Raw genomic sequence first — 18,222 nt, forward strand, 5'->3', positions numbered from 1 at the left:
TCTGGGAAATGGGTATAAGCCCTCTCTATTGTGTCTAATACCTAGGAGGCTTCCTTCAGGAATCCTATTTGGCTTCGAGGTTATGGAAGTGAGAGGGAGACAACAATTTTGTGACTAAGTAAATTCTTTCTATGCAATCATCTGCTAACTTTTGTAGTTAAATGTGAAGTTTATTTGTGGTTTTACATTTGACCTTTTAAATTGTAATTTCCTCCCCACCCTCAATCCTCTAGACTTTATTAGGATACAAATTTACAGGATATTTCAGACCTGAGCAATCTTTAGGGGGGTTTGTAAGTGCATTTAAGTATATCTTGTATTTTGTAGGTCATTAAGAACATGTACTGGAACACATTTTAGTTCAGTTACTATCTTTCATGATAGGAACAAAGCAGCAATTATGTTTTGCTCCGTAAAAGCCAGGAGGAAAAGGTTCATTGGTCTGATTGTTATCAGTGTCATGAGTGGATAACATGCTAGGAAAAACCAAAGGGGGGTTGGTTATGGTGTGAAACCTCAGGGAAACTGTGCAAACAAACAATGAAATGGGTTCAAGTGGAAGACTCCAAGGATCTTAGATGCCTATTGGATTGGAAGAGGATTTTTTTTTTTAAATGTGAAAAAAACAATTAGTAAAATTCAATATCTGAAAATATAATATTCTTAAAGTGTATACAAAACAAATATTGAAAATAGTTCTCAAATATCAGTGTAATTAATATTATGCCAATTAAGATTCACTTAAAAGTGCTCCCAGCCAAGACTGGTTTGGCTCAGTGGATAGAGCATCAGCCTATGGATTTTAAGGTCCTAGGTTTGATTCCGGTCAAGGGCATGTACTGTGGTTGTGGGCACATCCCCAGTAGGAGGTATGCAGGAGGCAGCTGATCGATGTCTCTCTCTCGTCAATGTTTCTAGCTCTCTATCCTTCTCCTTTCTTCTCTACTGTAAAAAAATCAATAAAATATATTTGGAAAAAAAAAAAAGTTCTCCCAGAGGGAAGGGTATCAGTGATAGAGGACAAATAATGGTGTAGTCCAGGACCTTGTGTAAAGTCAGCGACTTGTACGCCCTTCTCCCTGCAAAATAGGATCAATTCAGTACTGTCCTCCTTTGAGACTTATCATCTCTTACCATCGCTGAGAAGCAGAGGAATCCACACTGTGTGACCTCTTATGAACATAGGCTTTAGTGCATCTCCAACTCTGCCTCTTCGCCGTTTCTTTGTCCACTTTGAATAAAATATCTTCTTTACCTCCGCCTTCCCTCTGATGTAATGATATTGTTGTTCTGCCCATCAAGATTTTCCTTATAAAACATTCCTTTTTCTTCAGGGTTCTGCCAGATTATTTAGAACTCAAAGGTAGACTTCTTTCCAGCCATCTCCCCAATAGGCTGTGCTATTTTTATGAAGAGAAGGATGACAAGAATTTCCAGGGAGCATACAGTTAGAGGTCTGGGTTTAAACGAATGTTAATCAATAAGGTAAGAGATTGCGTGCCCTGAATTAGTGCAGGAAAGGTTTATGCCATGTGCATGAGGGCACAACATGTGTTTTACTACATCTTGAAAATAGATTTACTCCAGAGAAATTTTTCAGTACTCCCTAAGTTTGGAATCATAATGCTTTTAAGCATATTTAATCATTTGACTAATTTGTAAATTGAAAGGGAGAGATTTATAGACTGGCAGCAGAATGGTGGTTGTCTTGGCAACCATCCAGAATGCGGAACAATGAACAGTGTAGTAATATTTGGCTGAAGAAGAAAATAGGAGAATTAGCAGGAGCTGTCTTCCAATATGTGAATGACTGCCATGTAAAAGATCATGTCAAATTGTTCAGTTGGTTTCAGAGCCCCTGGGACACTGGGTGGAAGTTAAAGGGAGGAAAATTATTCCCGTCCTTAGAGATGTTTTTACATTTAGATCGATCTACTATCAGAAGGATAATCTTGTCCTGGGAAGGAGGAAACCTCTTGGAAGTTTCAGGCTGGTTCATCAGGCCATCTCCATAGTGAGACATAAGTGAACTCATTCATTGGCTAAGGGATAAGGCAGGAGGTCTCTGAAATCCCTATCCTATAATTATAAGTGTTAGACGGTGCATTTGGTGTGCATTTTTTTTTTAAATTGGCATGATTACTGTGGAAGAAAATTAACAGGTTTAATATCTACCTACACTCTATTTTTTATTTGAATATATTTTATTGATTTTTCACAGAGGAAGAGAGAGGGATAGACAGTTAGAAACATCGATGAGAGAGAACCATCAATCAACTGCCTCTTGTACACCCGCTAGGGGGATGTGCCCGCAACCAAGGTACATGCTCATGACTGGAATCGAACCTGGGACCTTTCAGTCCTCAGGCCGACGCTCTATCCACTGAGCCAAACCGGTTTCAGCATCTACAGACTATAAATATGCATTTTGAGTTTCTATATGACAGTTTCCATAGTGGAATTTAATGTATGCCATTTTTTAACTTAAATTTTCCTTCTCTTTTTCTTTTACTTCCATCAGCTCTCTGTTCTTCCCCTTCCTTCCCTTTACTTTGCCCCTCTTAATCCATTCATTCGAATTCCTTCTTTCCTTCATTTCTTCTTTCCTTATTTCTTATTAAATTTTCTCATCATTGGACATCTCATTGAGCCTAAATTAAACAGAATGAAAGCTGTTTACTCTCTTGCCTGTTATAATTATCCAGACACATTAGCTTCAAATAGCCACTGGCCTTGGAAGTTCTGCATGGCCACGTACTAATGGCTCAGTGGCATCTCTGCACCAAATGGCAGTTGTGGTTGTGAAAGGGCGGCATCTGTCAGTCTGGAGGAGCTGTTTGTCCCATGGGCTTTATGCACATTGTCAGTTTGGCCTATGATGTTTCTGGAACTCTAGTGTCACATGTGGGTATATGTTTTATTCCCTGTAGAAAGTGGAGACATAATTAAAAACAAAGCTATCCAATGCTGTAAGTCTTGGTTGATTAGTCGAGTAGAATAAAAGACTTAAACAGGTATTGCCTTGGCCAGATTGCATGTCCTCTGCCTCTGTGCCTCCTTCCCAGTGGCCCTGCTGCTGCCCCTAGGCCATCATGTGCTAGGAAGAAAAGCTGCTGACAATCCCCTCAAAGCTGGAGAAGCTGGTAGCTAAGATGAACATGGAAGGGAGCTTCACCTTCTGAAGAAGTGGAACAGCTGCCAGATGTGCACCAGTTACTCAAAGAACCGGGATTGGTGTCCCTATTAATGGGCTAAGCATAGCTCAGATAAGCAGGTGGCATCCTTGGCCACAGTCCTCATCAAAAACTGGAAGTTGCTAGTGGACACCCCTGGACTCCCCAAAGGAGAAAAGGAAAGGAAAGAAGTCAAGAAGAAAGAAAATGGGCTTAACTCTTTCAATTGGAAGTCAGAAGCAGGCCTTTTTCTTCCAAGGAAAAAACAAGGGGAAGGACCAAAGACATCAATGGAAGGATAAACTGGCACATCGGAAGTGGAGACTCCCCAAAATACCCAGCAGCCCCTTGAGCTCCACCTGTGCTCCCTCCATCTGCCTCCTGGCACCCTGCTCTCTCACGGGGGACTCTGTCTGGACAGTGTGTGAAGATGCTCTCTGAGGCATTGATGGCAACTAAGGAGTCACTGTCAAGATGGCATCAGAAATCAAAGATGATATCTAACAGGAACTCAAGAGCTGAGACATGAAGTACTGAACTATGTGCATAGCAGAATTAGCAATCTCAAGGACCCCTTCAGCGGGCCATGCTTTGTGAGGCCATCTCTGCCAGCCTCTTTACCAAGATGACAGCAGAGGAAAGGTCAGTGGTGAGCTGAGGAAATTGAAGATCGCCCTGACCCAGGGGGCTCTCTGTGAGCAAGAGGTGGCCAGTTCAGGTGGCACCTACACTGACCTCTTCCCATGCAGCAGAAGCAGGAAGAACTGTCCTTGTAAGCAGGTGCAGCACAGCACTGATGAGCCCATGACTACCTTTGCCTTAAGCAAGGAGTGTGGCAACCTTTGGATGTTTCCCTGATAGAACTGCCAGCCAGGGTTTCAATGAACAAGGTGAGGAAGAACCAAGAAAAAGCACTAAGCCATTGTAACTGAAGGAAAAAATAAAAACTAAAATAAAGGAGGTTAAAAAGATATTATTCCTATTAGGAAAGACTTTCATACTATTATCTTATCTCAGACTCCAAATATGTACCGTATTTTTCAGACCATAAGACGCACTTTTTTCCCCCCAGAAGTGGGGGGGAAAAGTCCCTGCGTCTTATGGTCCAAATATAGCCTACACATATACTTTAAAAAAAAGTTTTTTTACTTGCCCGGCTCTGTGTGGTCTCTGTGTGCTTGCCCGGCTCTAAAATGGTTCTAAATGCTGCTGTTTACTTTACAGGGTTGATTACATGTGTTTATGACTGTGATGTTGGGTTTTAATGCACATAAAATATTTTAGGACACTATTTGTTTCAGAATCTTTTTTTCTTCATTTCCCTTCTCTAAAAACTGGTGCGTCTTATGGTCCGGTGCGTCTTATGGTCCGAAAAATACGGTACTTGATTCATAGTCAAGTTTGTCTCAACTCTTCTGAGTACACTTAGAAGCAGGTAATTATAGAAATAACTAGGGTCGAAATAAGGTCATATTTTTAAATTAAGCTCAGTTACATGGAGTAGAATACACTGAATTTCCAAATGACTCTCTTATTTTGCAGTGATTAAGGTCATAGACCTATAAAGTATTATTGCATTATCTCTACCTCAAATTATTACTTGTAATATTATATTTGTTTCTATTCACATTTTATTTGTAGAAAGAAGAATTATACATTTTAGATGATAATCAGTTGGAATTTCCTATCTATCATTTTACTTTCAAGGAAAATAATTTCTATTATTTATATATTTGTACAATTATTCTCAGGACAGTAAATTACAAGAATAATAAGTGAATTATTATGTTACTTCTCCAGGTGAAGACCCTGAAACAAGAAGAATGAGAACAGTGAAAAACATAGCAGACCTGAGGCAGAATTTAGAAGAGACTATGTCCAGTCTTCGTGGGACCCAGATAAGCCACAGGTTTTTTTCTCAATTCTGCATATTTTGGGGCCAATAAAGAACAAAAATTACCATCAGACACTTAACTTCTTATAAAGAAAGAAGAAATCTTAGTTTTCCTTTACTATTTTCTCACTCAAATTTTACATGATATTCTCAGCATATACATGGGGACTGTTTTTCTCCTATCCACCTTTTTTTTCAGTGTAATTTCCCATTCAAACTGATTTCACTACTGAGACTACCACCATCACTTTGAAGTAGACTTTTATGCCTCCAGAAGTTGTTGTTGAAATGCATCTGAGAAAAAGTGGTAGAGACACTTTCAAACATCATTGTAGCTAATTTCCAGAATAGGGTAAATTCAAGGTTTGTTGAGAATGTGGAACAATGTTTGTTTGCTATTTTTTTTTAATATAAAATCTAATGATGGTCTTTCTCTTGAAAGCAAAAATGCAAAAAAAACAAAACAACAACAAAAAAAAAAACTGCAAATGAATGCCCTTTCCCTCAATTTAACATCTAAAGAGGTGTTTAGAATATCATTATGAATGTATAATTTGGCTTTCCTGAAAATAACATTCTGCTAAGAAATGACTCTGAATCCTGTCTGGTCTTTCCTGTCTTTTGCCTTCATGGTCACTGGCTCCATGTGAATCACAGTAGCATTGTTTCTCCATTTTATTTGACAGCACCCTGGAGACAACATTTGACAGCACTGTGACCACAGAAGTGAATGGAAGGACCATACCCAACTTGACAAGCCGTCCCACCCCCATGACCTGGAGGCTGGGCCAGGCTTGTCCCCGACTTCAAGCTGGGGATGCCCCTTCCCTGGGCGCCGGCTATCCTCGCAGCGGTACCAGTCGGTTCATCCACACGGACCCCTCCAGGTTCATGTACACAACGCCTCTGCGTCGAGCTGCTGTCTCTCGGCTGGGAAACATGTCACAAATTGACATGAGTGAGAAAGCAAGCAGTGACCTGGACATGTCCTCTGAAGTCGATGTGGGTGGATATATGAGTGACGGGGATATCCTTGGGAAAAGTCTCAGGGCGGATGACATCAACAGTGGGTAAGTGCCCCTGGGTCCTGCTCTCCAACAGAACTGTGGGAAAAAGAAAAGTCGTCTACTCAGATGCACTGGTTATGAAAAGACCACATAATTTAGTTCACAAAGTCATTATAAAATGTGAGAAATCTAAGGTGTTGAGGTATTCAGGTCCTCTCTTCTGCTCATTTATGAAAAGTAAGCTATCTAAAATTTCTATAAAATATTTTCTTTATAAGCCATTACATTTTTCTATTCTTGGTTCAAGAAACATGTGCCCTGTTTTTTCAGAGTGATCTTTCACATGCTTCTTAAATAAGAGATATTGTAGAGAAGAACAAGGGAAGGAGACAGGACTTTCGCTGAGCTGGTTGATTTTTGGGGGCTTGTCAAAGCTTCCTTTGCCTATGGTTCACATATTTTCCAGCACTCTTAAATTCTGTGACTCCAATCTAACTTGAGGGAAAATCATTTTAGAGTTTTATGTTTCCATCTATTTGTTGTGATGATATCAGATTTGCTTCTTTGTCTTAATCCCTGTTTTCCTCATCTTTCCTATTAGATTCCCACCAAAAAATGTTGTGATTATAAAACTCCTAAAGTATTTTGGCAATTTGAAATATTTAGTTCAATCTGCGATGAGCCTCAATGGAGGCAATAGATAGTTCTATTAATAGAACTTTTATTAACAATTGTAATTGCCCTTTTGAATACTGCCTGTTACCTGTTACACTGTTGTTAAAGATACTGATTCATTTAACCTTTCACTACCAGTCCTTAGGAGGTATTTTTGAACATGCTTGTTTTACAGATAGGGAAATTGATCCTAGTCAGACCCAATTGTTTATGTTATGGAAAGACAAGACTGGTGTGTGATTTCAAGACCCAGCCTCTATTAATGCAAGGAAAAGCTTCCCAATTAACCTTACTATATTTTTTTCATGTGAATCTGGATTTTGACCTATCCTTTGTCCTTATACATCTGAGAGGACTGGTGTCAGAAATCATTCTTCTACATGACTAACCCTTCCTGACTTCATTCCTGAAAGCTTGTTTGAAGGGTGACAAGACCTGAAAAGTACAAAAGAGATGAAATCAGATTCATAGCTCTGCTCTGATATCCTGACAGCTACCAGTCCTTTCCAGGTAGTGCCTGACATGAGTTTCTAAAGATTTATAATTAGGGAGACAAATTATGGTCAATTAAGGTAGGAAGTAATTGAGTTGCTACTGGAGTCAGGGTTCCTAATTTAAATCCCTTTCTAGAATTTTCTCTCTGTGGACTCCTTTGTAGGTTAGTTTATCCAAATTTATTTTTGTCACCTGTAAAAAGGATAACAATGCAGAAGTTCCACAAAATTATTTGGAATGAAGGAAATAACCTACAGAATTGTACATAGCACAAATCTTGTCACAACATAAGTGATCAATAAGTTTATTATCATCAGAATTACATTTATAATCATTAATAATTATAATAAATGACTATTTAAAATCACCTAGAAGGAAATATCCAGTTCAGGGAACAGGATGGCAACATAAGGATAAGGCATGAACTTTCCTCTGTATCTCCCCTCTTTCTTCTCCATTCTTTCTTCTCTTCCTCCCACATCCTCCTCTCTTTCCTTTCTCTCTTTCTTTATATGGGGGCATATATGTGTACTACTTTTTATATTCACCACTGGATGAAGATCTAATTGTATACATAAGTATACACATATATAACCCACATATATATATACACATATCTACATACATACATATGTGGTGAGTCTCATTGTGTGTGTAATTATGTTCTATAAAGTCCACACAAACACTGAATTAGTGAATGCTGAATCACTTCCCTAGGGGAAATACAAATTTAGTTTCCTTTCAGCCTTTGGCCACACATTTTCATCAATGGATCAATAGATAGTCTTGTTCCATGTGTATTTCAGTTGAAAGAAACCTCATTTATTATTTAATACACATCTGTTGATTCATGAACATTAAGCTCACGCCAACAGCAGTGTAACTCATACCTGAATGAAGCTGAAGTAAAACATATTTTTCCATAACACATATCATAGCCTTCTTACACACAAGACAGCTTTTCAGTGCTACATTTAAGGGACCACTTTAAATAGCAAAATCTCTAATAGAGGCACAAAAATGTGGGGGGAAAAAGTGGCTCTATTTAGACTGTGAAAAGGATATTTCTATTTTTGCAGTAGGAGAGCTGCAACAAGAAGGCAGAACGTCACCTTTTTCAACCTCTGTCGGCAATGTCCACATGGACAGCTCAGACTTCTGCTCTGAGCATGTCCGTGAGGGACATGGAAAAGCTGCAAGTACTGATCTGAGGGGTACACATTTTGGTCAGAAGCCAAATTCACAAATGTAGAATTGGTGGATAATGAAGATTGACTGTGTTTATTTACACACAGAGAACATGCTTATCTGGAGAGAGAAGGGAGCAGTTTAACTCAGATGTCAAGGGACATTCACAGTGCAATGTGTAATTTCAAAGGTTCATACAGATAAAATTTGAGCTGAGAGTTCAGAATAAGTAGAAAACACTAAATCCTGGTATGAAATAGAACGGAGTGAATAAGAAGAGGAAATACTTTAGTTCTGTTTCTAGAGAGATTAAAATAGCTAGAGAGGAGAGAGGTATATTAAGATAAAAATTTATATGAAAAGTCTAAGTATTATAGAAAATATGTCATTTGGCCACCTTGACTAAACTATAATTTTCAAAGCAGAGAGACAATTGGATTAGATGACATTCAATTACTTTTCCCTTGACTGAGATTTATAGAATCTGAATATTTAAAGATAAGATCTGAGAGATGGGAACTATTGTGACAGGCCTCACGGTAATATTAACTTGAGAGGTCTAAAGTATGTTCTATACACAATGGAAAGCACTGTGTCTTAGAGAAGATTACCTGATAATAACAGAATATGAAGATGATGGTGGTTTTGAAAGACCAATTTAGGGAAATCTGCAAAATGGATTGAGGGAAGAAACTATGGGTATAGATTTCAATCACTGTTACAAGAATTTGGGTCCAAGTTATAAGGCCAAAAATATGGCATAAAGGAGGGAGGGATTGATACAGGAGGTATCACAAAGGAAAATTTTACAAACACAATGATAGGCAGCTCATGAGGGTATACTAGTAAGAGAGAAAAATAATTCAGATAAGATGCCCATTTTATAATCATAAGAAGTAGAAAATGATACCATTAGAGAAAATAGGCACAGATAGAACTTGTATTTTTATTTTGGTGAGAAAGCAAAGAGAGATGATAAGTACAGAGTTAAAATTGCAGAGTTGGAAATAAGGGTGTTACCAGACTGAAGGGTCCATTTGCTTGAGCACATCAAAGCCCAATAAGACATGAACAGAAGTTTGCAGCCAAAAAAAAAAAAAAAAAAAAAAAAAAAAAAAAAAAAAAGACATTAAGGAGATGGCACTATGCCTGGAGTCACAGGTAGCTCGTGCTCAAAAACCTGGCTCCCTGATGGTTTCTGGAGATAGGTTTTTATGGGGAAAATCATTAATCATGGTGACTAACAGAGTTAGGGTGGTGGTGTCTACTGACTGGTTGGTGCTAGGGTAGGGGTAATTGATGATTGCATTTGGTCCTGATATCAACCATGGAGATGCTTTGTCCAACTTCACAAGGGTTTGTTCTATGGGATTGTTCCACTTTGCTGGTTCTGGAGCTAAAACACAACTGAGGCCAAGATATTATGTTTAGTTTGACTGAAAACTCTGTCCCAATAGTAGTAAACCCAAGACCTTGTTTGTAAGACTACTGGATGCTGACCCGAACCTCATTGTCTGGAGGGGGTGGGAGGTGGGTGAGTCAGGAGGTGGGTGAGTGGTCTCACCTGTGAGGCCAGTTTGAGTTAAAGGGAAGAAAAAAATCAAAGTAAAAAAGCCAGATTAAAGAAAATAAGGTTTCTGCATGGTTATAGGGGGACAAAGCAAACGTAACTTAAAACAAAACTAGTGTCCAGGGTAGAGATATAATGGAGGGTGTGATCTCATATAGTAGATAGTTGAAATTATGGGAGACTTGAAGACTTCTCAGAAAAGAATAGGGAGGGAAGAGGGATAATGAGCTTATGTGTGTATGTATGCATATACAGAGTGTCCCAAAAAGTGTATACACACTTTAATAGCTGATAGTTCAATTTTGAAAATGAAATGCATTTTAATAAACACTGCCTTTATAATTATTCAAAGTATCTGTGTACATTTTTTGGGACACCCTACATGTATTGAAATTTTTTCTTGAGTTCATCCTATGAATCAAGCAACATTTAGGCTTTGTGTGTGCAGTGCTTGATAATTAGACACAGGGCCTTCCCTAGTGTTTTTATATGTACTAATTCAGTAAATGAATAGTAATATATAGACATGTGTATGTGTGTATACACTCTTAGGTAAGCAGTCTCTTAAACAACTACTCTCTGTATATAATAATGTATTTACAGGCATACCTATACTCAGAAGGATTTTATATAAGACTCTTAGTTAACATTAACTCCTGTAATAGAGAAATCTCAGTAACTTCACACGAAGTTCATTTCTCCTTCATATAAAACCCTCACTGGTGTTTCTGACCTTCAGTTGGGGAATGTGCACTGTATAGTCTTTCATAGGCTGTAAATATTTCTCTCTTTGCTGCATCCAGCAAAGCTAGAGAGTGGGTCCAGTTCCTGAGTAGGGATGGCTGAGGATTGGGTAAAATGAAAGAAACAGACCCAGAGATACAAGGAAAAAGCCTGGACTGGGTGGGACCGCTGCCCTCTTCTGATGGAGAGACAGTGACCCAGATCTGATGCAGCAGTGTGTTTATTTTATACCCCCAACTACCAAGAAGCTTTCCTATTCGTTCCTGGTGCTTGGCTGGATTTACGTAATAAAACCCACCCCCTGGCACCTGGGCTGAAATGAAGGTCCAGCTGATAACACATCTGCCTTTTGGCAGAATGTGTTTCCAGGGCATGGCTTTGCCTGCTGCCCTGGATTCAGCTGACAGTTTAAAGAAATGCCCGTGTGCCTTCCCAGGCGCTCTCTACAATAGACTAAGGTGGCTGTAGGTAATTTTGCTTTTATCCAGCCATGTTTCCAATGTTGCTGGGCATTCATATTCAAAAGGCAGATGGCAAAGAAAGGAAGGACCATAGTGTTAGAATATTTTATATGCACCAACCCTGCAAGTGGTGCATATGACTTCTATCCACATTCCTTTATCCAGAACAGCTGTGTGACCACATCTGACTATAAGCCAGGCCAAGACAAATAGTTCAGTTGTGTGCCAAGGAGGAAGAGGAAATTGCTTTCATGAGAGCTGGCCAGTTTCTGTTTAACTCACTAAGAAGGGAAAAAAATGTTATTCCCATTGTCGTCCCCACTTATTTCATGCCTCAGTAGAAACCCAATTCAGACTTCTGTTCTCTATTGTTGTGCCTTATCAGTCTTTCAAATGAAGTCTTGGAGAGTTCAACAATGAGTCCATTTAAATAAACATCAGTGGTCCACATGTTTTATGTTGACCAGCCGTCATTCCTATTTAGCTTACAAATAAACTAAGTCAAAATCATACAAATCCACATGAAAACTTCCTCTAGTGGCTTTTACCTGCTTGGCCTTATACACTTTCTGTTTCCCATGGTAGATAGTGTACAGGATGCTGAAATTTAAAGAATTACTCAGAGTTCTGTTCCCTGGGCAGAATGTGACTGACTAGACATGGTCAGCAGGTGTTATGGCTGGTCTCAGCTCAGGTATGACGAGTGGGCATTGTGCGGGGGACACCCATGGCATGCTGTACATCATTACTCCACAGGTTACATAGTGTGCCATTGTTGGCATCCACAGGATCAACCGTGGAGTCTCAGTCCATAATTGAAAGGTGTGAAGAAGAGAGGGCTAGAGACACTCTAGGGGAATTTTAACTTAATGGTGTTTTCCTTAAGAAAAAAAAAAGGGCACAGACATGTCCGTGCTATAATTCTTAAACACGTTGAGTCACAAAGTTAACTTTCTGTTCCCAATTTTTGCAAGTATGGTTTAGTGATTAAAGGGACAAAAGGACACAAAAAATAGTACTAAAAGAAGATGTCTAATTTAGGATTTTTTTTTTCTCATGGAACCATGAGGAATGTCATGAAGTAAATGGGAATGGAGTTTCATTTTTTCACGTACTTTAGAATTCTGAAAATTAATCAGCATTCTGAGAGTTCAAAATTCCTTGAAGCATGCAAAGGCTTATCTCTTTCTTCTCTTTTGAAAATTACTTTAAACACTTGGGGATGTGAATCTGCCAGTAATTAGGAATTAGTCATAGGAAGGCCTCTTACTTCAAATGAATCTTTTTGAAAAAGCCTTTATTTATGAAGCACAACAGGTACATCCTAAAATATTGCAGAGGGAGAGGAGATACTTATTTTAATTGAGTGGAAATTGAAGTTATCAGCAGGTGTCTCAGTGATAAATAGTTGGGCTAAGATTATAACCTAAAATTTTATTTTAAGTCACATTACTCAAACACCAAGAAATTTTAATACTGTGAAATGAAGTTTTTAAAAAGAGAGGTGGATATTTTAATCCTGCTTCTTCCTCTTTTCCTTTCATAAAGTTTGTGATATGTGAAGCATGCATAACATTGGAAAGGGCAGGTTACCTGAGTTGGGTTAAAAAGACTTACATGGTAGCACAGTTGGTATTGCTCAGTGGTTGAGTGTCAACCTATAAGCCAGGAGGTCACAGTCTGATTCCCAGTCAGAGCTCATGCCTGGGTTGCAGGCTTGATCCCCAGTCGGGAGGGCAAAACACTGCATAGCTATGATGGTAGCATTATATATCTTTATGTTGATTGACAAAGTAGGGTTAAACAACATAAGAAAATGAGGGGGGGGGTGTTTGTTTTTTTTACAATTTTCTCTTATTTCAGACAAAATTAGAGCACAGTGATGCAGATTCACATATTTGAACTGAAACCAGATTGTAAAGTTGGGGGTGGTGAGTGACAAGAAGAAAGAGTAATATCTCTGGATTGTTCAATGAATTGATGGTGTGTTTCCCATAAATATATTAGCATGTAGAAAAGGAGTATGAGCTTTAGTGGTGGATATAATACATGCTCAGTTTATGCTATATCTGATATGGTTGTGGGAAATCCATATATTATATTTATGCATAGGAAACAGTTTAATATCTAGAACAGGGTGGGCCATGGGACGTGGTAATGTTAACTTGGAAAGCAGACACCTAAAGGAAGTATGCTACAAGTATGTAAAGTTTGTCTACTCAGAACCAATGAACTTGTATGCATATATGTATAACCCCTGGACACAGACAACAGGATGATTGGGGCCTGGGAGCAGGGGAAAGAGCCAGCTGGAAAAGGTTAATGGGGGGGAAAGGAGGACTTATGTAATACTTTTAACAATAAAGATTAAGAAAAAAGAAGCCCTAACTGGTTTGGCTAAGTGGATAGAATGCCGGCCTGCAGACTCAAGGGTCCCAGGTTCCATTCCAGTCAAGGGCATGTACCTTGGTTGTGGGCACATACCAAGTAGGGGTTATGCAGGAGGCAGTTGATTGATGTTTCTCTCTCATCAATGTTTCTAACTCTCTCTGTCTCTCTTTCTTCCTCTGAGTAAAAAAAATCAATAAAATATATTTAAAAAAGAAAAAAAGAAGAGAGGTGGCAGTGGAAGGGAGGAGGAATTAGAAATGTGTTGTGAGACTATTGGGTTGTTTTAAGGGGAATCATTTTATAGCTTAAAGAATTTGAACATCGCTAAATTATCCTAAGCTTTTTATATTTTGAGAGAATTTATTTTTTTGTCTTTGACCTTCACAAGTTTCCTTTGAAATTTTTGTTTGTACCAATCTTCCTTGTAGCTATTACTTCTTAAACTCATCTTGGCTGATAGTTCTAAAGTTTGGATATAATATTATAAGAAAACCTTTTCAAAATTTTCCATTGTTCTTTCAAAAAGATTCCCTAACATTTATAGCTCCCAGATTGTAGCATAAATTTTCTAGAGGAACTATAAAACTTATGTTTTTTTAAATATATTTAAATCCTCTAGAAAAAACATGAAAGGAAGGAAGAATTACTAAGAAAAAATTTAATCAGAAATTTGTGTACTCGTGTGATGCCTGTTTAATTTTTTTAAATACAAATTCATTGTTCTATTATGAAAATGCCCTGCCAACATTTAAATGAGAGAGTATCTGTAAACAGAGGAATTATATACACACTGATTTTTTGGTTCAATAAATAGCTCTTATAAACATATTTGATATTGCCTGGCAAATTGAAGGGCCAAAGAAAAACTAATATGCTTTGAAATGCTTGCTGGGAAAAAAAAGTTTCTTTCTAATGCATGGAAATTTAAATATATAGGCTTTTTAATGTTGATAATTAGTTTTAAAATAGTCTTGTCCATAGACTATTTTAACTTTAAGCATTGAAAAACTGGAAGGTTATGTCTTTAATAGAAGTGTCCTTTCATCTATTTCTTTATACAATACATGTGTCACTATTATGGGTAAAGTTGCTGAGGTCAGCTTTGATAGTTTCTTCCTACAAAATGGAAGCCTTTTAAATTCAAGTGAACAAACATTTAATATATTTGTTGATCCCAAACTCCATACAAAATACTTTGCTAGACACTTTTGGAGATACACAGATGAATAAGACAGACGAGTAATATGTAAAACATACTCTGTAAGCATTGCTACAACTTCCTCCAGAGGTTAAGTGTAAGATTAAGCATGTTGACAGGTTAAAAAAAATTAAGGAAAAGAAGAATCTCACTTGTCTAGAGAAAAGATATTGACTACCCTCAACCTTTTAAAACACAATTTAAAAAGAGATTGAGTGAGAAAAATATTTTCTACTAAACCATTTTACTTTACCTGAAAATACATACATTCCACCTTAAGAAAAAGGCTATAACATTTAGAAGGACAACCATCCCTTTACTCTTTAATGGTCCCATTTTGTACAGCCAATGATGCTAACAATCATGAATTCATTAACAAAACAATTAGACTGTTTTTTCCACTATTTCTAATTTAAAAGAGTATTTCATATTTCAGTGTTCTACACATTCTGGATCCAAAATCACCTTTTAACTTTTGTGGAACTAAATTCTTTGGTCATCAAGAAAATTAATTATGTTATGAGGATTTAATGCATTATGACTTAATGTTATTATTTTGTATATAAAATCCATATATTTTCTTTTCAAAATATATGAGAGAGGCTTTGTGAACAACAAGTAGCTATTATTTATCGGGTTCTCACAGGGAGAGCTTTATGTATCCTCTAATTGTCTTAAAACCTACATACACTAGGTTTTATTCTTCCTATTTTCAGTGGAAGAAATTGAGGCCAGTTTATAAGACTTGTTCAAGGTCCTTCAACTAGTAAAGTCAGAATTTATTAATCCTGTAAGTAATTAGCCGATTTCACAATCCTTCTTCAGCAATTTGGTGAATGTTCAGGATGATCATGGTTGCATGTTTTGATACCAAAAAGAGTAAACAACTTGAATTTGCTTAAGCACAATCGTTGCCTGTAACAAAGAAGCAGGGATGACTGCCAGAACCCAAGGACAAGTTGTGAATCTGAAGCCATGGGGCCAGGGGTCTCTGCTGTGTATCTGTGCCATTGTTTTTACTTTGCTGACCAGCTTTCTCTGTGGCTCTTTGCATGTAGTGATGATAAACACCCACAGCTCCTGGGTCTCCATTGTCATCCACTCTCTCCACATCGAAAGACTATGCCTTTATCCCAATTCTCAAGGGGGAAAAAATCAGCCTCGCATACAATGTGAGATTAAACACCTTGTTCTAATCCTCCTTGGTCTAGCAAGCAAAATTACCTAAGAGAAACACGACTGCGGCTGTACCAGCCCTGAGTAATGATGGTGATCCTGTGATCATAGAGAAATAGATTCCATACAGGCCATGGGCAGACCATGTGGTCCTTCAGTTCAGAGAGCAGTGCCTGGTGGTTAAGATCATGGTTCCTGGAGCAAACTTTGTAGAGTCATTGCTCAATTCTGCCATGACCGTGTGAGTGACCTTGTGTAAGTCTTAACCTTTTGTGCCTACTCATTTCTTTATCTCTAATGCGGCATAAATAATCTTATTACATGTGAACTATTTGAAAAGTTCCTGGCAACATATTAAACATTTAATACATCTTGGTTATTAGCTTATGATAATGGCCAACTGTAGCAGATGTTCCACTTGTCAAATAAATTAAATTTAAGTTTGGTAATGTTCCATTACTCCTGTGACCATCAATGCTTAAAAAATGAAACGATGTTGCTTTTATTTTGTTAAGCGTTGTATGATTCACAAGCCTATTCAAAATGCAGGTAACGGAAGAGGAAAAACAGAAATTTTATAATTGGCTAGTTACTTGTTGTAGTAAGGAAGGCTGATTTCCTAATAAACTTGAAAAGATATCTAATTCCTTCTGGTGAGTGTAATGTTTATATAGAAAAAAACTGTAATTTAGAATATTTGCATAATTATTGAAAAATGTGAACACAGTTTGTTTATTAACTGCAATTGTACAGAGGAGGTCACTTAATTTTGTTGATTAATCACACATTTATTTTCAGATACATGACAGATGGAGGACTCAACCTGTATACTAGAAGTCTGAACCGAATTCCAGACACAGTGACTTCCAGGGATGCCATTCAGAGAGGTGTTCACGATGTGACTGTCGATGCAGACAGGTAATGCCATGGAGCATATATGATAATGAAGAGTGTATAAAGCAATTTCATAAATGAGAACCTAGGAATTTTACAGTATAAACCAGTGGACTTTTATTTTGCTATAATAATTATTTTGGAACATTTAAAAAAAAAAAACTAAGGTGATTTCACTTCAAGATTTTAAGACTTCAAGACTTTTTAAACTCAGTATACTGAAAAACTTTGCATTGCTGGTGAGAATATTTAACAAATTTCAGGCTACATGGCAACAAATTTTAATAGATCTAAAGCAAAATTATAAACATAGACTTACGTTCTTAACTTAAAAAGAACCCTGACTGATAAATTCCTGTTGATTTGGATACCCTCAGATGTACCTGGAAGCTAATGCTATAAAGATTAAAATATAATTCAATTTATCAGATACAGTAAGCTTGATGCGTTTCTTGAGGGGTTTGTTGAAAGCATTCAGCTCTTGTTTTAGGCTAATTTGTGACTTGTAATTGTTTCATATTGCTTAAAGGTAGGTGTGTTTTGTGTGTGTGTGTTTGCTGGGAGTTGTTTTGTCAATTTTATTAGAATCACTGTTGTTAGAGAATATTGTATATGTAAAATAAGTTTGTAAAACATACTTCTGACTTAATTTTGTCCCCTCTCCACCCAGAATTTTGACTTTATTGGGTAGGAAGGGAGTACCCATTTCCAACACTACTATGTGTCGATTCGTAGAGTGGTTCTTGAACTCGGCATTATGAAAAGGACAAGAGGTGAAAAGTGCATGTGCCCATATTCTGAAATAAGAACTGGCTGCTTGTCCTTCGTATTCCATGTGGTGCAAGGCACACGGTTACCATCATGGGTGTCAGGCAGGCTGGCGTGGGGCGTGGGTAGGAGAGAGTTCTCTCAGCTTCCTTGTTGGTGCTTTGCTGCTTGGATATATAAAAGGACCTAACTGCTGCTTGCTGTAGTCTGCCTAGTCTGTGGGTGGGGTGAGGAGGATCAAAGGAGGGAGAGCGAGCAGGAAGGGCTCAACAAAGCCTAGCACCTCTGGAAGTCTGGTCACTTAGGACAGGGCCCCAGCGTGGCTTTGCAGGACTGGCCACCAGGCTGCTTCCTTGAGCCAGGTTACAGGTGTTGGTGCTGCTGGAGGCCTGGGGAGATTCTGAATTAATCTGGAAGTGCTCTGGGGCAGTGGTCGGCAAACTGCAGCTCGCTCGTGAGCCACATGTGGCTCTCCAGCCGCGATTTGCTGTTCTGTTGACTAACGAGTCTGCCGACCACTACTGTAAGGCACTATCCTTACCCAGAAGTTTTGGCTTCAGGTTAAAGACATTAGTACATTATTAAAAT

The 18,222-nt window shown here is 38.1% G+C and overlaps 1 protein-coding gene and 1 pseudogene across 6 annotated transcripts in view; both read left to right on the forward strand.

Moving 5' to 3' along the window:
- NAV3 (neuron navigator 3) overlaps positions 1-18,222 on the forward strand; it is a 558,961-nt gene that overhangs the window by 407,208 nt on the left and 133,531 nt on the right. For all 6 annotated transcript variants that reach the window (XM_045588279.1, XM_045588277.1, XM_036456217.2 and 3 more), the window contains 3 exons: positions 4,974-5,082; positions 5,754-6,137; positions 16,771-16,890. In XM_045588279.1, coding sequence (XP_045444235.1) covers positions 4,974-5,082; positions 5,754-6,137; positions 16,771-16,890 — 613 coding nt within the window. The remainder of the gene's footprint in view (positions 1-4,973; positions 5,083-5,753; positions 6,138-16,770; positions 16,891-18,222) is intronic.
- Positions 3,093-4,185, forward strand: LOC118729003 (annotated as a pseudogene).

The sequence above is a fragment of the Pipistrellus kuhlii genome, unplaced genomic scaffold (genome assembly GCF_014108245.1).
Source record: "Pipistrellus kuhlii isolate mPipKuh1 unplaced genomic scaffold, mPipKuh1.p scaffold_m20_p_3, whole genome shotgun sequence".
Classification (NCBI taxonomy): Eukaryota; Metazoa; Chordata; class Mammalia; order Chiroptera; family Vespertilionidae; genus Pipistrellus; species Pipistrellus kuhlii.